This window comes from Lepidochelys olivacea, assembly GCF_965140295.1.
Source record: "Lepidochelys olivacea isolate rLepOli2 genome assembly, chromosome: 6".
Taxonomy (NCBI): Eukaryota; Metazoa; Chordata; order Testudines; family Cheloniidae; genus Lepidochelys; species Lepidochelys olivacea.
Window position 1 is genome coordinate 59,624,713 of NC_140416.1, and position 25,430 is coordinate 59,650,142.

A 25,430-nucleotide genomic window follows, 5' to 3' on the forward strand; every position below is an offset into this window, starting at 1 on the left:
GCCTGTATGTAGTCTGATACGTAGGGCTTGTCTGTACATGTAATTGTTCCTGATTGAACTCCATGTGTGGACAATCTTTTTTCACAGTAAAGTGCCTTGTTCCTGTTTAGCTTAATGCACAAACAAGGCAGTCTTATTCTGGAATAAGTGGGTCCATATGTGGAGTTAATCATGAACATCTCCATGTGTAAACAGGCCCTTAGAAGATCAGGGACCATCCTGTAATGATATGTTTATACTGTGTCTAGCACAATGGGGCTTGGACTGCTAGACACTACATCCGTACAACTGCTATTACTAGGTAACTTAGGACAACATCATTCTTCACATACTGGCTGTTGTCTCTGTTAGTCACCTTTTGGTTGGGTTTACATTCTTCTGGACAATAAAATAGGGGCAGCAGACAACTGTAGGGAAAACTTTGAGTTAGTATGATTTGAGTTAGTGCTGATTCTAGCTGATTCTGATTGTTTGTTACTTGGTGTAGGGAGGCAGAATGGCCTCATCTAACCTCGCTCTGCCCCCTCTGGAGGAAGTGCAGGGGCAGAGCAGGAAGTATAAGAACAGGGCCCTGCAGTAGGGTTGCCAGGCATCTGATTTTTGACCAGAACACCCAGTTTAAAAAGGACCCTCGCAGCTCCAGTCAGCACCGCTGACTGGACTGTTAAAAGTTCGGTGGTGGCGCAGTGGGGCTAAGGCAGGCTCCCTGCCTGCCTTGGTTCTGTGCAGCTCCTGGACCGGGAGCCTCCTGAGGTAAGGGCCACCAGGCTGGAGCCCACACCCTGAACATCCTCCTGAACCTCAACCCCCTCCCACACCCTAACTTCCTCCCAGACCCCGCATCCCGACCTGCACTCCAACCCCCTGCCCCAGTCCTGAGCCCCTTCCCGCACCCAAACTCCCTCCCAGAGCCTGCACCCTGAATCCCCTTCCGCACCCCTCATTCCCGGCCCCAGCCCTGAGCCTGCTCCCACACTCCAAACCCCTTGGCCCCAGCCTGGAGCCCCCTTCTGCACCTCAAGCCCCTCATCCCCAGCCCCACCCCAGAGCCCACAGGCCCAGCTGGAGCCCACCCCCCCCACCCCAACGCCTTGCCCCAGCCCAGATCTCCCTCCCCCACACTGAACACCTCATTTCTGGCCCTACCCCAAAGCTCGCACCCCCAGCTGGAGCCCTCACCCCCTCCCACACTCCAACCCTCTGTCCTAGCTCAGTGAAAGTGAGTGAGAGTGGGGGAAAGCAAGCGACTGAGGGAGGTGGGCTGGAGTGAGTGGGGATGGGGCCTCAGAGAAGGGGCAGGACCTCAGGGCAGGGACGGGGCAAGGGGTGGGGCAAGGATGTTCAGTTTTGTGCAGTTAGAAAGTTGGCAACCCTACCCTGCGGTGCAGCCCAGATAGGGCCGGACAAGGGAAGGAGATGGATGTCCTTCCAAGGGAGCTGATCCCTCAGCCGAGCCCGTGACTGGGAGCAGAAAAGAAAGGCAAACCACTGCCTCAGGAGACGGAAGGCCCCGGGGGGAGACTAGAGGAAGGACCACCTGATCGTGACACTGAGGGCCAGGTCCCAGTGGTGACGGAGTACTGCCAGCAGGATCCAGTAGAAATTAGCCCAGGGAAAAGAGATTTTGTTCAGGGTGTGCTGCCAGGCAGCGAGGCAACTATCACATATTTCCCTGCTGATCCCGGCTGGGATTGCCTGCCATGTCTAGGGCCCTGGGCTGGGACCTGGTGGAACAGGGTGGGCCCGGATCCTCCTCCCCCCAGCCTCATACAGGGTCTGGTTGCACTCTAATCTTTAGGCCAGAAGGCCGGCAATATATACTGTTTAATTGCTCAGCCCGCATTCAGAGGGCCTGAGCCATAGAGTATTGTTGTTCACCCCACACCAGGAGGCCTGAACTACCAGCCAGCTGGTGGTTTGCTTAATCCTCCTTCAGAGGTTTGAACTGCTATTTGGGCAATTGTGCAGCTGCAGTCCAGGCTGCCTGACAAAACTGCTGGTGGTCGTACTGACTCCTCACCACTGCCGGAGGAGGCACCCTGGCCCTGAGAGATAGGAAGGCTACACTTGGGCTACAAGAACATTGAAAGGCTCCAAACAAGATTGGGACCCCTTTGTGCTAGGTGCTGTACAAACAGTTAGTAAGCTTTCCTGGTTCAAGGAGCTTACTGTGAAGGACGTGGGGCTGCTCTGCAATAATTTATGAATTATTGACTTTCTTGGCTGCAGCCAAGTTACACAGATTACTTACCAAGGCTGGGACCCAAAAGATCAAAGGACAATAAAAATTTAAGACTCTCTGCCCAGAGACGAAGTGAGGGAAAAAGGCCTAAGACCTGTGGGCAGCACTCAGAGAGACCAGAGAAGGGGTCTGAGGTGCAGGTGGCTTGGCAACTGTGGCACTTAGAATCTAAATAGATGATATAACAGACAAAGGATGGGAGGGGAAACAGAGGCACAGAGTTGAAGTTACTTGCTTAAGGTCACAGTGCAGGTCAGTGGCAGAGCACGGAACAGGATTCAGGTCTCCTGAATTCCAGTCCCATGCCTATCCCACTGGACCATGCTGCCTCTGATTTTCTTTCTTTCCTTTTGGATCACATTGTTCTGGTCACTCATAATTAGTTGCTTAAACAACTGTGATGTTACTATCTCTTTAATGCAGCATAAACGGGTGCACTCAGGGCCAATAAAAATAAGCACAGAAAACAGCAGCTAGGGACTAAAGGAAAACAGCAGGTAAAGAGTAGAAGATCTTGTGGCTAAAGCACAGGGGTGTGTCAGAAGATCTGGATTCTATTCTTGGCTCAGCAAAAAAGTTGATGTATGATTTCAGGCCTGACTCACCATTGTGTTACTCCAGTTTGACACTAGTATAAATCCACTGGGCTCAATTCACCATTGCTCTGTGCCTTATGTAGTCATTTATACTAATTGCAGAGTGGGCGTAAAATGCTACCGAATCAGAATGGTTGACGGACACAGTCGACTTTATGTACTTGATCCAGGCAGCTGTGGTTGGCATTGCAGGGTAAATGTAACAATCCACAGACTCCACAGTGGTCGCAGAGAGTGCTTGGTGGGGCTGCAGTGTGTTTTGTGCACCTAAAACAGGAGGCCTAGTATGGATGATCTGATCGTTACAGCCTGCAGCAGTTCAAGCACACGGTTATTAGCTGCACCAGTGCAATTCTATAGTGTGGACCAATTTTCATTAATAGCTCCCAGTACTTGCAGTACTTCCTGGTCGTCTTTATCTTACCTTAAAGAAAAGGAGTACTTGTGGCACCTTAGAGACTAACCAATTTATTAGAGCATAAGCTTTCGTGAGCTACAGCTCACTTCATCAGATGAAGTGAGCTGTAGCTCACGAAAGCTTATGCTCTAATAAATTGGTTAGTCTCTAAGGTGCCACAAGTACTCCTTTTCTTTTTGCGAATACAGACTAACACGGCTGTTACTCTGAAACCTGTCTTTATCTTACCTTATAACTCTGTTTATAACAAGGCAATCCCCCTAATATCTCGGTGTGGAATATGTGCAACTCACATGGACCCAACTCTCCATTCCTCCTTTGATTTATCCTCTGTCCCAATGGGGCTCATTCTTAGTGGCTCTCTTCAGGAGATCCTTGGCTGTGGCATTCTTCACTTCTACTACTGGGGGAAATCCTGCCCAAAGAGAGACTGTGATATCCCTTAACCTCCCAACCAACCTCTCCCGTACCCCACAGATACTTCTCCTTTAGTTAACAATTGTTTTACATAGCACATCTGAACTGCATTGTGCAGCTGAATTTGCAGTTGGGAACCAGGTGATTCTCACGCATCCCCATCAGCTGGGGAGGGAAAGAGATGAGGTTGATTGCAGAAATGCTGACATGGGTAAGCAATATGAGCCTAGGGCTCCAAATGTGATCTTGCTGCCCTTTACTCAGCTGAAAACAGTGCTTCAGTTGGTAGAAAACTGTCATCCACTGAACTGTAAAGTTCAGGTCAGCACTGTGGCAAGGTTACAATAAACCAGGTGTCAGCAGGGTTCCTCAGAAAGCTGCTGGTGGTCTGAGCTCTTGGAATGAATCCAAAGGTTGTGTCCGTGATGAAGCTGTGAGCATGGTTATTAAAAAAGCTGGTAGGAGTAGTGCAAGTGCTGCTTCTCGCTTGCCCTCAAGAGCCATTAAAGGAAGCACAGACATCTCCCATTACTGTTAAAACAAAAATCAAGCACCCGGGTGGGCATAAAACCCCCCAGAGATGTTGGCAGCTGAACAAGGCTATGAATAATTCATCCCTCAGATGCCTCCTGTGTGTTCCATCCATTTAGGCTGCTCAGAGTTCTAGCCACTGAATATGCAGACAGATCTACTTCCAAAGCTACAGGGACAAAACCCTACAGACTGTGATTGCCGCTTCTGTGAGCTTGTCCTCCAGGAAGCTGTTGCAGTGACGTTTCCCAGGCCAAGAAAGTGATTCTGTGACCTTTGCTCATCCTGCAAGCCGTGCTGTTTTTTGAAGCAGTGTCACTCAGCAAAATTGGGACTAGCCGTTTTCTGGGTGAGTAAATGAGCTGGGGCTGAGCTGGGAAGTAGTAGTCTGATGTTTTCTACAAGAAGGTGTGTGATGGGCTAGTTGGGCAGTGGCTCTTTGCTTTGGGAATTTGCACCTTGAACACTAGTTTATGTGCCAAGCAGTCTCTTGTGAGTCCATGTTTGAAAACAGTCTAGGTGGCCCCTGCTGAAAGTTCCCGAGACACGAGTAAGGATTTTTCCCAGCCCAAACTGTCTCAATGGAAGAGAAGATGTTAAATGGTTGTGCCACAGCCTATGTGAAGTGAGATAGTTGTTTCAGCTCATTTGCTAGTGAGCGGTTGTAAGCATCATGCTTGGCCACCTTGTTGGCAGCCTAAGCAGGGAGGCTGAAGATTCACTCGACTACAGAGTCTGATTTCCCCTCCCACTCCCACAGAAGTTCCTCTTCGATCAGGAGTGAGTTTTTTTGCCAGGGCAGAATGAGGGAAGGCTGCACTGAAGAGAAAAAAGGGCTTTGCTTTCCAGGGCTGTCAACCTGGTACCTGTTCCTCAGCACAGAATTCACATATTAGGCTGCAGAAACCTTTCTTATAATTTACCCCTTCCCTGCTGCTGGTTTATGTTAAAAATCTCTCCAATCATTCTATTCATTGTCGTCATCATCATCATCCTGTTCCCATTTATGGCTTTGACATTTAGGGCAGCGACGAAAGCACTCTATTAGCTCTGGTCAAAGGATGCTGCCAGTTAGGTTCATCAGCATTCCCCCATCTCTCCTCCACATCCCCTGGAATTCCTGTTGACCCAGAAGGCTTTTTCCCAGCTTGCAGACTCTCAGCTGGCTTTCCCTCACTGTAATCACAGCAGCTACAGAGATGACTGACTGCTTAGGGCAAGAATTTAACCCTTTGCATGTCATGCTTTTTGAGATATCTATCATCTCAAGGACATTTCAACTGACCTGCCTTCCAGAGCTGCCTTCCCCCAAGAAAAGCTTGGGGAGGGGGAAAGGTGGGATGACAAACTGGTAAAGAGAAGACCACCTCTTAGCTGAAAAATATTTCATGATTTCGTTTTGAGCCAGCTGATAGGACGTGTATCCTGGACTTGCCTTACTCCTCAAGCTAATGAAGGTAATATTCTGGCTTTCTGGGTGGAAGGACTGCAAGTGTTTTCTGGTTTTTCTGTGTAGGGAAGGACAGGAGCCTCCGAAATGGGCATCTGATGGCACGGGAAAAGAGGGATTATTGATGGTACAGCGGGAGAGAGGGCTGGAAGGATTCATAAAAACGGCTGGGGGGACCGGGCGCCAAATTGAAATGGCAGGTGCTTGTGGGTGTCAGGTAGTCTGGAAAGAGGTGAGAAGGAGTGCCATGGAAGAAGACAAAAACAACGAGGCATCCTTGTGGCACCTTAGAGACTAACAAATTTATTTGGGCATAAGCTTTCGTGGGCTAGAACCCACTTCATCAGATGCATGGAGTAAAAAATACAGTAAGCAGGTATAAATATACAGCACATGAAAAGATGGGCGGGTCAGTGCTAACTAGGCCAATTCAGTTAGGGTGGATGTGGCTTATTCCCAAGAGTTGACAAGAATGCCACCAGCCATCACCTACAGCCCTCAACTAAAACCTTTCCAGTGCATCATCAAGGATCTACAGCCTATCCTGAAGGACAATCCCTCACTCTCAGAGACCTTGGGAGGCAGGCCAGTCCTCACTTACAGACAGCGCCCCCCAACCTGAAGCAAATACTCACCAGCAACTACACACCACACAACAGAAACACTAACCCAGGAACCAATCCCTGCAACAAACCCTGCTGCCAACTCTGTCCGCATATCTATTCAAGGGACACCATCATAGTACCTAACCACATCAGCCACACCATCAGGGGCTTGTTCATCTGCATATCTACCAATGTGATGTATACCATCATGTGCCTGCAATGTCCCTCTGCCATATACATTGGCCAAACAGGACAGTCTCAACGCAAAAGAATAAATGGACACAAATCAGACATCAAGAATTGTAACATTCAAAAACCAGTAAGAGAGCACTTCAGTCTCCCTGGACACTGAATAATAGACTTAAAGTGGCCATTCTTCAACAAAAAAACCTTCAAAAACGACTTCAATGAGAAACTGCAGAACTGGAATTAATTTGCAAAGTTGACACCATCAAATTAGGCCTAAATAAAGACTGGGAGTGGATGGGTCACTACAAAAAATAATTTTCCCTCTGTTAATACCCCTTCTTGTTAACTGTTGGGAATGGGCCACATCCACCCTGATTGAATTGGCTTCGTTAGCACTGACTACCCACTTGGTAAGACAACTCCCATCTTTTCATGTGCTGTATATTTATATCTACTTACTGTATTTTTCACTCCATGCATCTGATGAAGTGGGTTCTAGCCCATGAACGCTTATGCCCAGATAAATGTGTTAGTCTCTAAGGTGCCACAAGGACTCCTCATTATTTTTGCTGATACAGACTAACACAACTACCCCTCTGAAACATGGAAGAATACATTACTTATTAGGAGAAGAAATACACAGACAAAGCAAGCCGGGTTTTTCATTTGTGTCTGGGTGGTTTCCATAGCAATGTAGCTGTGGAGCCCTTTGTGCTGCTGGTCTTGAGCCTCACGGCAGTTCCACTTAATAGTTTATAAGTGCTCAACTCTCATACCAAGGGAAATGTATCCAACTCAGAAGTGGGATGGAAATCCCAAGACAGGCAACTGTGGATACTTATGTTTATTGTGTTTGCTGTGTCCCCTGAACAAACTTTAACACCAGAATGTTGGAAACCATGGCTCCTTTGCTTCCAAGTGTGAGGCACTGAAACTTCACATGGATTTTGGGATAATACAGTAGCTTCAGCAGCAGCAATGATATTATAAGCACAAGGTTCTGATGACCCATGACCCATCCCTTGCTCTCACACACACTACAAACCATTAGTACTCACACCTAACACATTCAGAACACATACACCAATCTCAAACATACACTAATCACAGGCACATACCTAACGCATTCAATACACATTAATTGATCACAGGCATAACCTTTGGACACACATGCTTCTGTCACACACACACATCTATCACCTCACTTGCATATGCGAGTCGTAAGGGCAAGAGTATGATTATGGCTGCAGGTAGGTCATGAAATTGTGGATTCTAGTGTTTTCATGGGGGGGTGGGGTTGTTTTTTAATAGCCGTGACTTCTGACATTTGAGGATTTTTGTACAGAGTAGGGTGGATCTGACTGTTAATAATTGAAGGTGAGAACATTTTAAAAATGGCTTTCAGGAGAGGCTGAGAGAGCATCATCTTTCTTTGTTTCAGCTAGTGGTTTGTCAATTGGTCATAGGGATGGAAGGGCACAGAATGTGTGGTTTCTCTGTTTTTCTTTGGGTGTGGGGAAAGTCCTTGAGCTAACATAGCTGGTTTAAGAGGTGACTGTACAATGCTGCTTTTTTCAAAGGCCGAGTTCAGGACGGGGATAGAATCATAGACTTTAAGGTCAGAAGGGACCATTATGATCATCTAGTCTGACCTCCTGCACAACACAGGCCACAGAATCTCACCCACCAACTCCTGTAACAAACCCCTAACGTATGTCTGAGCTACTGAAGTCCTCAAATCGTGGTTTAAAGACTTCAAGATGCAGAAAATCCTCCAGCAAGCGACCTGTGCCCCATGCTGCAGAGGAAGGCAAAAAACCCCCAGGGCCGCTGCCAATCTGCCCTGGGGGAAGATTCCTTCCCGACCCCAAATATGGCGATCAGCTAAACCCTGAGCATGTGGGCAAGACTCACCAGCTAGACACCAGGAAAGAATTCTCTGTAGTAACTCAGATCCCACCCCATCTAACATCCCATCCCATCACAGGCCATTGGGCATATCTATCGCTAATAGTTGAAGATCAATTAATTGCCAAAATTAGGCTATCCTATGTTGAAGAGTGACATTCCTCTGCCTTTCTCACCGGTGCACACCCCACCCCCATTATACACCAGTCACAAACATGCATACACCAGTGGCACCCAGTCATGCACTTCCCTGTGACTGCCACATGAACTAACACAAACAGCATACCCACTTATCACACTGACTTGCACACTACCAGAAGTATCAATCTTGTGCACACAAATCACACACAGAGACACCAGTCAGACATGTCCTGACTATACTCCTATGACTAATGCAGCCATGCCACACAGAGCCTTACATATGCGCTATGCACCTGCCACCTTCTTGTACAACACTTACCCGCACACCAACACCTGACATACATCAACTAATCATATGCCCAGATGTTTACAACAACCAACCACACATGTACCACTCCTCCATATCCACCTGCATGCACTGATCTCTCTGAGCCCCAACATCACTGCACAAGTTGAATTCAGTTTGGATGGCAGCCTCCCATCCTGAGGCCTGTCCATTGTTTTCCTAGGTATGAAACATCGGCATTGTTGTTGGACGCTTGTTTTTCCATTTTCCTGAATGGAAGACCCTCTTCTAGGGTCTTTGTTTTGCTTGTTTAGAGCTGATGTAATGAATGTAATGGGTGCGCTGTTCTCTTTGTAGAAATGAATGTTAATTATTTTCAGCACACGAATTACACTGCTAATGAGAAGCTGTACTGCAGTGATAGTCCCTTTAATTACTTGTTCTTAAGTGCTGTACCGAGCTGCTTTTGAACATGCTATTAAATGCAAATGCCTGTGTGTCAGGGTTCCCTCCCTACTCTGAACTCTGGGGTACAGATGTGGGGACCCGCATGAAAGACACCCCGTAAGCTTATTTCTATCAGCTTAGGTTAAAAACTTCCCCAAGGCACAAATCCTTCCTTGTTCTTGGATGGGTACTGCTGCCACCACCAAGTGAGTTAGACAAAGATTCAGGAAAAGGACCACTTGGAGTTCCTGTTTCCCTAAAACATCCCCCCAAGCTCCTTCACTCCCTTTCCTGGGGAGGCTTGAGAATAATGTACCCACCAAATAGCTTAACAAGGTGAGCACAGAACAAATCCCTAGGTTTTTAGGACATTAAAACCAAGCAGATTCTTAAAAAAACCAGAACTTTATTATAAAGAAAAAAAAGTAAAAGAAGCACCTGTGTAAAATCAGGATGGAAGGTAATTTTACAGGGTAATCAGATTCAAAACACAGAGGATTCTCCTCTAGGCAAAACTTTAAAGTTACAAAAAACAGGGATAAACCTCCCTCTAAGTATAGGGAAAATTCACAAGCTAAACCAAAAGATACTCTAACGCATTTCCTTGCTACTACTTACCATTTCTGTAATTTTAGATGTATCATTCAGTAGAAGCTGGATTACTTGCTTGGTCTCTCTCTTTGTCTCCCGAGAGGACAACAACAAAAACCTTCCCCCACAGATTTGAAAGTATCTTCTCCCCTTATTGGTCCTTTTGGTCAGGTGCCAACCAGGTTATCTGAGCTTCTTAACCCTTTACAGGTAAAAAAGGGATTTTATGCTACCCATAGCTGTATGTTTATGACACGCCTCCCAAATCATAAATGGTGCTGGAGAGCCTGCTCCACACTGAATCAGAAAAGATGGCCACATCATCCAGGTAGGCAACTGCAGATTCTCCCAATCATGCTAGGAGACTATCTACAAGTTTCTGGAAGGTGGCAGGTGCATTTCGCAGCCCGAAAGGGAGCACATTAAATTCATACAGCCCTACATGGGTGATAAAGGCTGACCTTTCCTTGGCGGATTCATCTAGAGGTACTTGCCAGTACCCCTTGGTTAAGGTAGAGATGAACTGGGCACACCCACGTTTCTCCGATAGCTCATCTGTGCGTGGCATTGGATAGTTGTCTGGGTGAGTTAGAGCATTTAGCTTATGGTAGTCCACGCAAAAGCGTATCTCCCAATCTGGTTTGGGGACTAGAACCACTGGAGACGCCCAGGCACTGTTAGAGGGGTGGATTACACTCATCTGTAGCATGTTTTAGCTTGAGGAGACACCTGGTATTGTTGGGCTCTAATTGGGCGAGCATTACCTGTGTCAATGGAGTGGTATGCCCGTTTGGTCCATCCTGGGGTGGCTGAGAACGTCGGCATGAAGCTAGTGCACAGCTCCTTGATCTGCTGTTGCTGCATACGTCCAAGGGTCATGGAGAGGTTCACCTCTTCCACGCCACCATCACTTTTTTCTTTGTAGTACACACCTTCAGACCACTCAGCGTCATCTCCTCCCTGGGCTGTAAACTGACAAACCTTTAATTCTCTGGAATAAAAGGGCTTTAGAGAATTAACATGGTACACCTTAGGCTTTAGGTTTGAGGTGTGGGATGCTATGAGATAGTTAACAGCTCCCAGGCGCTCTTGGACTGTGAATGGCCCTTCCCACGACACTTCCATCTTATGGGCCTGGAGCATCTTCAAGACCATGACCTGGTCCCCTACTTTGAAGGAACACTCTCTGGCATGTTTACCATACCAGGCTTCTTGCTCTTCCTGAGCATCTTTTAGGTTTTCTCTAGCAAGAGCTAAAGAGGTTCAGAAGGTGTTTTGTAGGTTGGTTACAAAGTCCAGAATGTTAGTTCTTGGAGAAGGCATAAACCCCTCCCGTTGCTGTTTCACCAACTGTAGTGGCCCCTTAACCTCATGGCCATACACAAGTTCAAATGGTGAAAACCCTAAACTGGGATGTGGTACAGCTCTGTAGGCAAAGAGCAACTGCTGTAACACTAGGTCCCAATCATTGGAGTGCTCATTCACGAATTTACGTATCATGGCCCCCAAAGTTCCATTAAACTTCTTCACCAGGCCATTTGTTTGGTGGTGGTAAGGGGTGGCAACCAAGTGATTCATCCCATGAGCTTCCCAAAGGCTTTTCGTGGTCCCTGCCAGGAATTTAGTTCCTGAATCCATAAGGATGTTGGAGGGCCAACCTACCCTGGCAAAAATGTGTGTTAATGCCCGGCACACACTTTTAGCCCTGGTGATGCATAGAGCTACTGATTCTGGCCATCGGGTGGCAAAATCCATGAAAGTCAGTATGTACTGCTTTTCTCTGGGTGTCTTTTTTGGAAAAAGACCCAGAATATCCACAGCTACTCGCTGAAATGGAATCTCAATTACAGGGAGTGGATGGAGAGGGGTTTTAACCCAGTCTTGGGGTTTTCCCACTCTTTGGCACACCTCACAAGATTGCACATAGGTAGAAATGTCCTTGCCCATTCCCTCCCAGTGGAGTGACCCCCCCAAATAGTCTTTGGTCCTGTTCACCCCAGCATGGCCACTAGGATGATCGTGGGCCAAGCTCAAAAGCTTTACTTGGTACTTAGTTGGAACTACCAACTGTCTTTGAGGATGCCAGTCCTCCTGGTGCCCACCAGAAAGAGTTTCCTTGTATAAAAGTCCTCTTTCTAGCACAAACTGGGATCGATTAGAAGAGCTGAGAGACGGTGGGTTGCTCCGTGCCACCGTCTAAGCTCCCTGGAGGCTTTCATCTGCTTCCTGCTTGGCCTGGAACCGTTCCCTTGATGCTGGAGACATGGATTCACTGGATTGTGGACTTGGGCTTGGTCCCTCTGGAAGTGATGTAGGTGATGGGGCTGTTTCTGTTTACCGTGAACCGCTCTCCGCTGGTGCACTATGTTGTGTTTCAGGCTCCAGTTGAGCCTCTTGCACAGGTTTAGCTGCTGCTGTTAGTGCGGGCTTGGGGGTGCCCTCTGGTGTTGGAGTTGCCGATGGATTTGCAAGCTCTAGATTCAGTGCTGGCAATGGTTCTGGTGCTGGTTGATCCACCAGTCCCGGTTCTGGGAGTGGCTCTGGCTGGGTCTCTGCGACTGGATTCACTACTGCTGTCGCAGACGTTGGCATGGGGTCTGGTTCCATCCCCTCACTCTGAGTCTCTGGTAACACAGACTGAGCCCTTGTAGCAATCTCAGGAACAGAGCTAGGTGCGACAGCTTGTTTAGCCTGGCTGCGGGTGACGATTCCCACCTTCTTGGCTAGCTTCACATGGTTGGCCAAGTCTTCCCCCAGCAGCATGGGAATGGGATAATCATCATAGATTGCAAAAGTCCACATTCCTGACCAGCCCTTTTACTGGACAGGCAACTTGGCTATAGGCAAGTCAAAAGAGTTTGACTTGAAGGGTTGAATCGTCACTTGGACCTCTGGGTTGATTAAGATAGGGTCCAGTAAGGATTGGTGGTCCACTTGTGCTCCAGTGTCCCTCCATGCTGTAATCTTCTTCTCGTCCACACTCACAGTTTCCCTTCGCTCTGAGGGTATCTGGGAGACATCTGGACCTGAGGACCTTTGGTGTGACCCCAGTACAATGAACTGTAATCTATTGGGGTTCTTGGGAAAGTTGGCCTTTACATGCCTCAGCTCGTTACATTTAAAACATCGCCCAGCTGACTGATCACTGGGGCGAGGTGGGTTGCTGGAGAATGGTATGGTGGGACGATAAGGTGTCTAGGGTTTTCCTTGGGGTGTAGTTGGGGCCTTGGGCTGGTATGGTGTGGTCTCGGGGTGTCCCTTCTGATATCCATCCAAACTGCGACCAGGGTTGTTCCTCTCTGCTACCTCCACCCATTTTGTTCCGATTTTTTCTGCCTCTCTGGCAGTCTGGGACTGCTCGTATTGATCAGCATAAGAAGCAAGACTTTCTGCTGAGTCCATTTTCTTATCCCATAACCACTGTTTTACATCATCATTGGTCATAGTCAGGAACTGCTCCTGTACAACCAAATCACACATTCCTTCAAAGCTAATTACAGCCCTTCCTTTGACCCATTTATCTAAGAGATCCTTCATCTGGTTTACATAAGCCACATTACTTAGTCCAGCCCCTCTCTTAAGGGCTCTAAATTTTACTCTGTAAGTTTCAGGTGTAATTTGAAATAGTTTCAAAACCAAATTCTTTATTTTACCATAGTCAGAAGCATCCTCAATAGGCATCTTGTTGAATATGTCCAGAGCTCTTCCAGTCAATTTTGCTACCAGTGTGGTCATCTTGTGATTGTCAGGAATTGCATGGAGGGTGCACAGTCTCTCAAAGGTGAGGAAATATTCAGCAATATCACTGGATTCATCATACTGTGGACATAGTCGCTCCCATTTGTGGATTTTTGGGGAAGTGGAGCCAGCTGCTGAAGGGTTCCATCGTTTCCACTCCATCACCTCCAGTTCATGCTTCCTCTCTTTTTCCCTCTCCTTCTCAGCATGCTGCCTCTCTCTTTCCCTCTCCCTTTCCCTCTCCTCCCTAGCAGCCTTTCTCTGGCCACTTGTGCATCAATCTCCATCTGTCTGAGTTCTAGCTGTCTTTCATGTTCCTTCTTTCTTTCCTCAGCTTCAAATCTGGCTAATTCCAGTTTTTTCTGGACGTCACTTTCTGTCATCCTAGCTTTTCTGCGCTTATCTTAGCTTAACCCGAGAGCTAGAAAGGGGGGGAAAAACAGCTTGTGAATTCCCTTGCAGGACTTAACTACTCTGCCCTGAGGCAGAGAAAAAAAAAACCTCCAGCTGCTCTCAGCTAATAGGAAAAAAAAAAGTGTCCTTTTTTTAAAAAAAAACCAACTCCCTCCTTTCCAAGCAGACAAAAGAAAGAAAAAAAAATCCTTTTAATATCCTGAGGTTTGTGCTTCTGGTTCAAAATGATCCCACTGCTACCACCATGTCAGGGTTCCCTCCCCACTCTGAACTCTGGGGTACAGATGTGGAGACCCGCATGAAAGACACCCCGTAAGCTTATTTCTATCAGCTTAGGTTAAAAACTTCCCCAAGGCACAAATCCTTCCTTGTCCTTGGATGGGTACTGCTGCCACCACCAAGTGAGTTAGACAAAGATTCAGGAAAAGGACCACTTGGAGTTCCTGTTTCCCTAAAACATCCCCCCAAGCCCCTTCACTCCCTTTCCAGGGAGGCTTGAGAATAATATACCCACCAAATAGCTTAACAAGGTGAGCACAGACCAAATCCCTGGGTTTTTAGGACACTAAAACCAAGCAGATTCTTAAAAAAACCAGAACTTTATTATAAAGAAAAAAAGTAAAAGAAGCACCTCTGTAAAATCAGGATGGAAGGTAATTTTACAGGGTAATCAGATTCAAAACACAGAGGATTCTCCTCTAGGCAAAACTTTAAAGTTACAAAAAACAGGGATAAACCTCCCTCTAAGTATAGGGAAAATCACAAGCTAAACCAAAAGATACTCTAACGCATTTCCTTGCTATTACTTACCATTTCTGTAATTTTAGATGTATCATTCAGTGGAAGCTGGATTACTTGCTTGGTCTCTCTCTTTGTCTCCCAAGAGAACAACAACAAAAGCCCAAAACAAAAACCTTCCCCCACAGATTTGAAAGTATCTTCTCCCCTCATTGGTCCTTTTGGTCAGGTGCCAACCAGGTTATCTGAGCTTCTTAACCCTTTACAGGTAAAAAAGGGATTTTATGCTACCCGTAGCTGTATGTTTATGACACTGTTTCTGGCTTGGAGATGTATCTTTGGACTCCCTGGAAGAAATGCTTTGCTAAGTTTTGAGTCCATGTGATACAGGCAATTGAACAAATGGGCATAGTGCTCGGAGCCACCTAGGCAGGAACCCTCCAGAACAACCGTTTGCTTTATTTTCTGTATGAATTCTGTGCTGGTGAAAATGAAGGATTGTTATTTCTATTCCAGTAGTGCCTGGAGGCCTCAACCAAGATCAGGGCTCCACTGTGCTAGGTGCTGTAGTACTATATAACTAGACATGGTCCCTTCACCAAAGAGCTCACAGTCTAATGAAGCAAGACAGGCAAAGGGTGGGTTGGGAAATTGAGGCACAGAGAGAGATGAAATGACTTGCCCACGGTAGTGAGAGAGCTGGGAATAGAATCTAGGTCTCATTAGTCTTAGGGTGATCTATCCACTGAACCACATTGCCTCTAACGTTATGCTTATAGCCAGTACGACTAATAGTTTGACTAGAGCCAGCAGACATATTGCACGCTCGTAGTGCAGGTCACCTTCAGCCAACTCCACAAGTACACTTTAGCCCTGATCCCTACGTGTTCCTATGCTTCTCTCCCTGAATCCTGCAGGTCTTCTCCTTATGTCCCCCAAAGTCTTTTCTACCTAAACTGCTGACAAAATGGCATAGTTTATGTCTGTTCTGAGAGAGTCACTGTACTGTAGCTGGTATTCAAGTCCTGGTGCCCTCCCAGCAGCGCTGGTCAGTCTGCATCTGCAGCACCTCCTTTTATCTGAATGCTGGACCACCTCTGCAAAGGTACCTCTTGTTTTTCTGCAGCACCTTCACCTGTTCCAGTCCTGGCCCCTCTCACCATTCTCCCAATGCACCTCAACCCTGACCTATCTGATGCCCATAACTTGAATTGTGAGACTCCGAACACACAGTAAGCTCTGCCAATGCACCTTAGTGTAGTTATTCCAGTCACAGGGGAGACGTGGGAGGGGGTGGTACTGTATTACTGTCACTTGCCAGGGAGGAGGAAATGCTTGTACAATGACCATGTTAGGAGCCAGTGAAAGATGGAGTGTTGATAGGATTCCAAAAGTCCAGTGCATCTCAGAGTTACAACAGGCAACTTCATGTGTAGTTAAAGCAACTAAAAGTCAGGGGATTTTTGGAGCTTCAAAAGGAGCAAAGTGGACCCCAGGAGACAGAAAACCCTACCCAGGAGGGCACTTTCAGCATGATGTGCTGAGAGTTGTCCCCAGAACTCTAAATGGCCCAGCGTGTCTTCTGGAATAAATGTGGACACTGGGTATAAAGAGCACCCTCAGAATGGTTGCTCTCCCGAGTGTGGGGCATCCTAGCAAACTGGGCTGATCTCCTTCATGGGGCAGTTCCCACCTTTGTTTGGGTTTTCTGAGAGGCATGTGTCGAAAGCTCAGTTCAGTTTTGTCAGTTTGGCAGGAGAATGCCTTTTCTCTCTCCTGGCAGGCACTGCACCTGCCCCTCATGTTCTCTTTGGAGCAAAGAGGTTGCCGAGCTCTGGGAGGCTGAGTGGGTGGGTAATGAGTTTGAGTCTGCATCGCTGGTATCAGACTTCTGAGGGGACGATAATCCCTGGGGGGGAAATTCTTGAGAATACAAGTAGGTCATTTGTTTGTGCTTCTCGAACTTCCTTTACTTTTTCTTGTCTTCCCCTCCCCCTCCCCCACTGGCTGTTGCTTGGCTGCTCAAAATGCTCTGAAGCAGTTTCACAGTGTTACTTTAAAGCTTGCTGTTGAGATAAAAATTATGGTCCAGGCCCTCCAATGCAGCGCAGTCACTTTGTACCACACTGCTGGCATAAACTGCCCCGACAGCTGGTGGAACAGGCCCAGGCAGGGTCACCCCAGCGCAAGGGTGATCCTCCAGTGGTGCAGAGATGACACAGGAGTTTATGCATCACTTCCTGCTGCTGTGGTCGGAGGGGAAAGAGGTGTGGCCAGAGGAAATGGGCATGGCTAGGACACCCCGTTGCTAAGCCAATCCTTTGTTATGTTTTTGCTCTCTTGATGCTATTTACAAACAGCTGATTAAAGCCGATTGCAAATGGCTCCAATATGTTGAAGGTGGGGAGCTAGGTTGGTCAGAGGTAGTAATAGGATGAGGACAGTGCACAGATGGTCATTTAAGCCACCTTTGGACACAAACCTCTGATGTGGACTCCACAGATCATCTGCTTCCCATATTGAGGTCCACATATATACCATGTAAAGTTCCCTTACCTGCCTGACTAATAACACAATAATATTTTTGATCATTACAGTGGAAAGAATTTTGAAAATCTTTGCCCCACTGAAGCCATTTGTCTATTCTTTGGACTTTACTCATCTCTGACAGTGAAACTAGACAGCTCAGTTTCATCTTGTAGGTTGCAAGCCAGCGCTAGGCTAAGTTTAAAGGGAGTATAAAAACCTACTAAATCTGAATGATAGCCTTTTACATTGACTTTGCACAGGTGTAAATGACTGCACAAGCTCCAATGCAGTGGAGAATCAGGCACTGTGAGGTGTCTGTATGATATGAGGATTGATTGCATATATTTCAAAATTAATGATTTGGGGATCCATAGGTAGCCTGGTACTTGTGGATTTTATCAGCATCACTTCCTTTTAGTGTGGATGGAGCCGAACCATTGAATTCTTGCTTGTCACTGATAATGCACCTCTTAGAATAGGCAACATAACACAATATATTCATCTAGTGTGTTATACCTACTTGGTTTCATGTAAGCTCCTCCGCACTGTGCACATGCCTACCTGAAGAGAAGAATGGGCAAAATGCCCAATGCCAGCTACTTCAGGGCTGTCAGGGTGCAGTTTGAGAGCCAGGACCTCCAGGACTCAAGGATTCAGGCACTGAAGCTGCAAATCTTTTGTCCTTTGTAAAGAGTGGGACAACACTGGCTCAGTGGCTGGTTCCATTTGTTCTAGGTTAACAGATGTCATGCTTGCTTAACAAGTTTTAAACATGGGCTAAAACTAATTGAGGCTAATTTAGTTTAAACACAATTTGGTTGGCCAGGCTGGACAGGACCAAACTGTGTTTCACTGATGTTTAGAAACTGTATTCTGGTTTAGATAGCTATCAGGAGCCCATCACCATAGCATTTAGGTGCCAGTGTCCCCATGTTCACTCAGTCCCCTGCCCAGAAAGACATTGTGCAAGTTGGTGTGCACCAGGAAAAGAAGAAAAAAGAACAGTCTCATTGTACAGTGAGTGAGTGTTGAAATAAAAGGTTTGCTTAGACTTCGTAAGTCAGTTATGACCTGTCAGGTGAATAAGTGATCAATCAGAATGGTACCAAGGCGTAATATTGATATGTTAGAGACTGAACCTCAGTAAATCTGTCCCTTGGAGATGCAGTTATCAGCATTCCTAAGAGCTATGTGCCTGCATTAAGGAAGGAGCACGGGTCCTTAGTGTTTAGCTACCAACTAAATGTATCTTTTTTAAAATAATGAACGAAGTGGTTATTTAGATGTTGAAGGTATTAATTATGTCCATTGCTAAGTAAAACTCAGGGGCTGAAGACTGAAACCAGCAGTTAAGCTCACTATAACTGCTGTAGGCATATGGATGGCAAGATCAAGGGCAGGAAATACACCTATCTCTGAGACTCCTACTACAGAACAGTGCAGTAATTAACAATACAAGATACCTGTGCCATAGCTGGCTGAGACTATTCTTTCTCTGTATAACAGCTGTTAATTATATGCCACCTGGCTAAGATTTATGTTACAGTTCAACAGGTCAGCTGATCTGGTAGTTCAGTTAAAGGGCCAGGTGTCCTTATATGATTCAAGAGCTTCTCGGTGCTGCAAGCTCAGCACTGTGGTGCGTCCCTTCCTTCCAGTGCAGAGTGTGGCACAGCCATAGCTGCTGCCTTCTCAGGCAGTTAGGGTCTGATTCTGGGAAGAGCTGAGTGCCAGGTGAGGAGGAGACCCCCAGCCTCTCTCAGAGGGCGTCCGCTGAAACTAATAGGAGTTAAAGTTGCTCAATGCTTTTTTTCCTTCTCTTAACAAAACTAATTTTTTTGGGAGGGTGGTAAATTTCCTGAGTGGCCAACTAAATAAAAATGACTTCAGCTGCAGGCAGGAAGTGGCCTTCACACCACTTCCTCTTGGGAGTTACTGTGCAGAATGAGCTGCTATGTAGTACGAGCACTGACAGAACGGGGTTCTTTCTTTCTACCTTCCAGCCAACTGGGAGCAGCCTTTGCAGTGGGATTTAGCCTCCAAGATGCTGTGGGGTGCCTGGAAACTTAGCCTCTCAAGAGAAGTGAGCAAGGTACATTATGTCTCAGTGTGCTGGTGGGTTTTCTGAATGAGAAGATGTTCAGTTTGATACTCTCCCTGAGACGTGACATAGCCTGATACCAAGATGATCAGATTAAAGTAATTGAGCAAACAGTGTAGTTCTCTGGTAGACCTTGGACTTCTTCTCTTTTGCCCCTTATGTCCATGTGTCCAGAGGGCCCCTGGGTGACTATTGTTAATGTTTTTGTAAAGTTAGTTCAGTGTTTGTAAATGGTGTTGGTTTGACAGTCCGGAAGATTCATGTGCTCCGTTTATACAAAAGAAAGCAAAGCACCAGCAATGACTGAGTCTGTTTTCCCTATAGCAGTCTGTCGCAAGGCTGCCCTGGAGAGACCTGCCTTTAGGGGCAGGAGAGGGAACTCAGAACTCCAGTCAACTATGGAGACTGGCTTCTCTGCTGAGGATAACAGTGAGAGCCAAATAGTGTTAACTGTGGCGATGGTTTGATTATAGAAATATGGGGGTGTCAGTCATTGGGACTGAAACGTATACAAGAAAACCAGAGAGAGGGAGTCAAATGTGCTTTGGGATAGGGAGAGGGGCTGACAAGACAAGACACTCTCTCAACAGCCTCACTCAGAAAGCAAACAGGATTCTAATTTTCAAATTCCCCTTTTCTAAAAGGAATCCAACACTGACTAAGAAACGCTATTAGTACAGAAAGCTCTCTGGGACAGGGACAGTCACTTTATGCCTGCACAGTGTTTAGCACAATGGGGCTCCCAAACTGGTTGAGATGTCCAGATGTACTGCAGTATAAATGCTGTAGTAATAATAAGGAGCTTTATGCTTTGCTCTGGAGTATCTGGCACTAGACACAAGCGGAAAGGATAGAAGACACAAGGGAATATTGTTCATTCCTGTGTTTGTTAGGTTTTAGCACACTTTTATTTTGAAAAGGTTTTCTTTTTGGTTGATCTATAATGTTTGTATTCTATCCATCCATTTTAGGAAACAATGGCAATAGCTGTGTTTTTGTGAGCCTCTGCTGGGTGATGGTGCTAAGATTTAAGATCCCAGTTACACTACAGAAGTCTGAGCTAGAAAATCACTTTTTAAAACTAGCTAGTCTTGAGAGTGGTTTCCAAAAGCTGTTTGAATCAAATTATGCCACATCTATTCAGGTAGCAATGCCAGATTACTGGAAACCATTTTAAAATTGATATTTAAGAACAATTTCCTAGCATAGTCAATTTTGTAGGGTAGAAGGGACTGCGTGAATGATACAATCCTACCTCAGCCATTTTATCTTTTATCTGCACACAGCAGCTGTTGCGCTGTGGACAGAAGGAAGGGTTGCAATAGTCCAGCACAGAAACACTTACCTGAGAAGCTGTAACAAACTTCCTTTCAATAAAGCTGAAACAGTGGCTTGTACCAGGAGAAATTACTGTCTCCTTAACCTCCCTGAGCAGGTCTATTGTCTGTACAGTACTCTTCTCAACCGTGACTTGCCTGAACACCTTTTAAATTGGACTTTTCTGGCTGTCCAATAGTTTATCCAATCAAGGGAAAATGTTCTCCGGTCACAGTGAGATACCCAGTCATCTTCCCACCAGCCTCTGCCTCACTTCCTGTGTTTTCTTCCTGCATCCTACAGAGCAGAGTGGTGCTGGTCTGCCAAGGAGGAGCCTCAATGGGTAGTTGCCCAGTGGTCCAGTTTGGAATTATACTTCCCATGTTAGCTGTGCAATTGAACAAAATACTCAGATTAAGGTAGTCCTAAACAGGCTTCTAAACACAGCTGTATTCTAATTTAAGGGACTAAATTGCTCAAATGTATCACTTTAAAAATATTTCTTTACTCTCTGTGTTCACCTGTTTGGACATGCAGCAGCTTTGTATCTCTCCTGCTCTCTTCCTTTCAATAGATGCCTGGTTGATACTTGAGCGCAGCTTGCTCTCAGTGATCCATCAGCAGCCCAGGAATGAGAGGAAAATGGCCTTTGCTTTCCAGACCAGTTAAGGTTCTCAGGCAGGTTTGTTTGAAGGATCCTGATAAGAAGAGAGTGGAGTCATGAAACAAGTTGAAATATTCTGGTATTCCCATATTTACCTGGGCCCTGTAATAGCCACAGAAGAGCAATGCATCTTCACTAGCTCCTTCTCACAGAAGGGATCTCCAAAGGTGACTGACTACCTAAGTATAGCAAGGGTGGGGGAGGATTCACTAGCTTGTCTCCCAGATAGCCCACCCCAGGAAGACCTCTACAATAGTAGAGGTTACATTTTTAACAGTGAGGGTAGTTACCCACTGGAACAGCTTACTACGGTTTGTAGTGGCACAGATAATTTTTAAATCAAGGCTGGTTGTTTTTCTAAAAGGCATGCTCTAGTTCAAACAGGAACTAATTCAGGGAAGTTCTATGGCCTGTGTTATGCAGGAGGTCAGATTAGATGATCACAATGGTCCTTTCCACTTTATAACCTATGAAACACACCTTCTGTCTCACTCCCTCCAGTGTGTTCCTTCTTGCTCCTCCATTACACAATCACTGCACTTCTCCATCCCACCTCCATTAATCCACTGCCTCAGATCACTCATCTGTTTTGTTCTGCAGCCTTCCCAAAATGGAGGGGGCTTCAGCTCCCCACACTCAGCCTCTCATTTCCTTCTGTGCCTTCTTCTCTGTGGTCATTGAGAAGCTAATAGAATTCTGGGCCTGTAGTTAGCAGGTTGGAGGAATCTAAAGCAGCAGTAAGGAAAGTCTCCCCACCTTCTAGCAAGGATCAGTCCTATGTAACAGGGCTCAAACCCCAGTCTCCATTTCCCACTGCATCCCTGCCTTCATCAGGACTGCGCTAGTCTCCTCCATCGGAGCATGGGTATTGGCTCCTATTTGGAGTGCTAGCTAGTGGGAAGGGAGTGAGAGTTCAGCATGACAGCGTTCCCTGCCCCTCGGGAAAAGAAGGCTTCCATTCAGTGACACCCGTGCTAGCCCACCCTGCAAAAGGCTGAGAGTCGGATTAGAACTAGCAGCCTTGGAAACTTTTGCCCTCTGAGGCACAGTTGTTGTCAGTACTTCAAGGAGAATGTATTGCAGATATTTTGTCATGATTGGTGAAGTTGCATCAGCCCTGAAGTTATTTCAGGACTTTCGATGCCCCAGGAAACTGCAGGATAGTGTCACACAAGGCTGGACGTTCCCATCAAAGATGAATTGCCAGCTAAGCTTCAATTTTAGAATCTTTATTTCTGGAAAGAATATGAAAGGCAGAAAGGCACACCTGGATTCTGCAATACTAGGAGGAGTTCATGGCACCAGAAGCTAGAAAATGATCTTTAGATGCATAGGCAGAGCATGCTGGCTCTAGAAATCACAAAGAGAATCAACATGGGATTCAGTCTAGAGCCAGACTGTTGGCCCAAGCCAAAGTGCAGAGGGTGCAAGTAGGGATGGCAGCATCTGTGCAAAGGTGGCTTAAATCTCACCTTGTGCTCTTCTTCATGCAGGGGCCAGTCCCTTTGCACTTGGAGTAGCATGGAAGGTGCCCTAAGTTACACCAGGCTGCAGTGGCCCCAGTGGATAAAAATGCAGCTAAAGATCAATAGAGGTCAAGTGCAGGGGCATCCCGGGCAGGCCATCTTTCTCCTGCTACGCTGGCAGCAGGGAGGAAGGGTGGTGGGAGAGCCCCTGCAGTGGCTCTATGCCACTAGAGCAGGGGTCGGCAACCTTTCAGAAGTGGTGTGCCGAGTCTTCATTTATTCATTCTAATTTAAGGTTTCACTTGCCAGTAATACATTTTAACCTTTTTAGAAGGTCTCTTTCTAGAAGTCTTTAATATATAACTAAACTATTGTTGTATGTAAAGCAAATAAGGTTTTTAAAATGTTTAAGAAGCTTCATTTAAAATTTAAATTAAAATGCAGAGCCCCCCCGGACCGGTGGCCAGGACCCGGGCAGTGTGAGTGCCACTGAAAATCAGCTCGCGTGCTGCCTTTGGCACATGTGCCATAGGTTGCCTTGCCTACCCCTGCACTAGAGTATCCCCCTTGCACTGGGAGGATCTTCCCCTGGCTAGTTAAGCCAGCTTTAGAGCCACTTTTCACTGACAATGTAGAGCCAAGCAGCTGTCCTTTACTGGGGAATCTGTCCTGTCATTTATACAATGTCTTTTCTGATTTTACCTGCCCCTTCTGTCCCTGTTCTCCACTGTCCTGGTCCTTGTGTACTTGCTTGCATCACGGCACAGTGAATGTGATGTTGGGTAAAATGCAACTACTCTGATTTGGTAGCATTTTATGCCGTCTTTGCAAATGACAGCACAAGGCAGTGGAGAATCCAACTCACTGTGTGGGACTACTCTCCTGGATTTCAAGTTCCCTGCAAGAAGGTCTAAAGTTCCTTGCCCTCCTTATCCTTTGGACAAATGAGCATTGACTGTGTGGTGGGGCCAGCTGTATCTAAGCCATAATAACTGGGGATTCGCGGGTTGCTCATTGTTCTCTATTTTCAAGTGTCTGCATTGAAGAGTGCCTGGATAATAGAGAATAAAACTCCCCACTAATTCCTCTGACTGTACAATATGTTTCCACTGCTAATGATACACTTTGAAAACCACGGAGGCAGTGAACTAATCCTTGTGGTAAGCTAATTGCTGGAAGCCAGCAGGAGAGTGGTTTATTCCCACAGAAACTGCTTAGGGGACCTACGTTTCCCAGTTGTAAACACAGTGGCTCTTTTCAGAAATGTATCCTAACAGTCATGCCCACCAATGGCAAAACTTCAGAGTCAGTTTTTATGTTGCACATTTGTTTGTTTTAAAGTAGAGGTCCTGTGCTCAGTGGTTGTGATGTTTTGTTTTGTTTTTGTTGTTTTTATTAGGGAGAAGGAACCTTTACTGGAATTGGCCAAGTAGCTCCCAATCAGAAAAGGAAGAAGGAATTTTAAGGTCTTTGGGGACAAATTGCAGTAGCAAGGAAAGGACGTATTTTAATGAATAGTCAATAGGTTTTTGAAGTGTATCCTCTCCTCATCCCCATCCAGGAACTATATGATATTTGTATCACCTAGAACCTGTGAACTAGGACCTAAGAACATGGCAGAACTATGTTACTGGAGACTCTCAAGGGACTGTCTGGTCAGAAAGAAACACACAATACTTCGAGGATTATTATGAGGAATTTCAGGAATTTACCAGATTGGTAAATGGCAGCAAATACAAAGGTTCCTGCGCTGGTATTCGGAGGAACTGATTCCGTGGCATCTCAACCTTCATGTGATAGAAGGAAGATGTGCTTTTTGGGGCGTGGGGGAGGGTGGAGGAGCTACCCTTGAAGGGTAATTATACTGTATGAGAGAGCTCTGGAATAAGATAAATATATTTCACAGTGGAAAGGATTTAAAAAAAAAATTTTTTTTATAATGTCTTTGCCTTGGATGTTCAGAAAGGTTTATAAGAGAGAAAGTTCTGGAGAGAAGAAAATTTGTTTCCCTCAGTTGTACCTTTACTTGGAAAGCGGTTTGGAAGCTGTCATTTTGTTCTCCACTAAATAACAGGTACAATTGTAGAAGCCTAATTTGCCTGAGACAAGCTAATAGAGTTTGTCAGTTCAACATTTCTAAAATCAATCTTTTACTCTCTGCTTCTAGCTCCCCAGAAGCTTAACATCCTACCTATTTTACCCTTTTCTATAGCACTTTCTGTCTGAGAATCTCCAGGCATTGTACAAATGTCAATGAAAGGTTTCAGAGTAGCAGCCGTGTTAGTCTGTATTCTCAAAAAGAAAAGAAGGACTTGTGGCACCTTAGAGACTAACAAATTTATTTGAGCATAAGCTTGCGTGACGCAAGCTTATGCTCAAATAAATTTGTTAGTCTCTAAGGTGCCACAAGTACTCCTTTTCTTTTTGAAATGTCAATGAAGTAAGCCTCACAGGACTCCTGAGAGGGAGGGAAGTTGTGTTATCCCCATTCGTCAGGAAACAGGCAGAGACAATTTAAGTGACTTGCATGAGGTCACACTAGCAGAGGTAGCAATTTAGATGCTCCTAATTTTGTGCCTTAGCCATAAGACCCTATTTCCTCTAGAGCACCCTTCCTAAAGCTGGTATGTGTTTTCATTGCC

General features: G+C 46.1%; 2 protein-coding genes across 7 annotated transcripts in view; both read left to right on the forward strand.

Moving 5' to 3' along the window:
- TMEM229B (transmembrane protein 229B) overlaps window positions 1–25,430 on the forward strand; it is a 65,168-nt gene that overhangs the window by 20,660 nt on the left and 19,078 nt on the right. Inside the window, exon 2 of one of the 6 annotated variants that reach the window (XM_084631240.1) lies at window positions 19,244–19,332. The exons of 4 other annotated variants lie outside the window; for them this stretch is intronic. In XM_084631240.1, the coding sequence (XP_084487366.1) occupies window positions 19,244–19,332 (89 nt within the window). Of the gene's footprint in view, window positions 1–4,323; window positions 4,554–19,243; window positions 19,333–25,430 lie in introns of all 6 variants that reach the window. One more of the 6 variants, XM_084631244.1, reaches the window with a different exon arrangement.
- Window positions 1–25,430, forward strand: part of RAD51B (RAD51 paralog B) — a 713,517-nt gene that overhangs the window by 20,287 nt on the left and 667,800 nt on the right. The gene's annotated exons all lie outside the window — the stretch shown is intronic.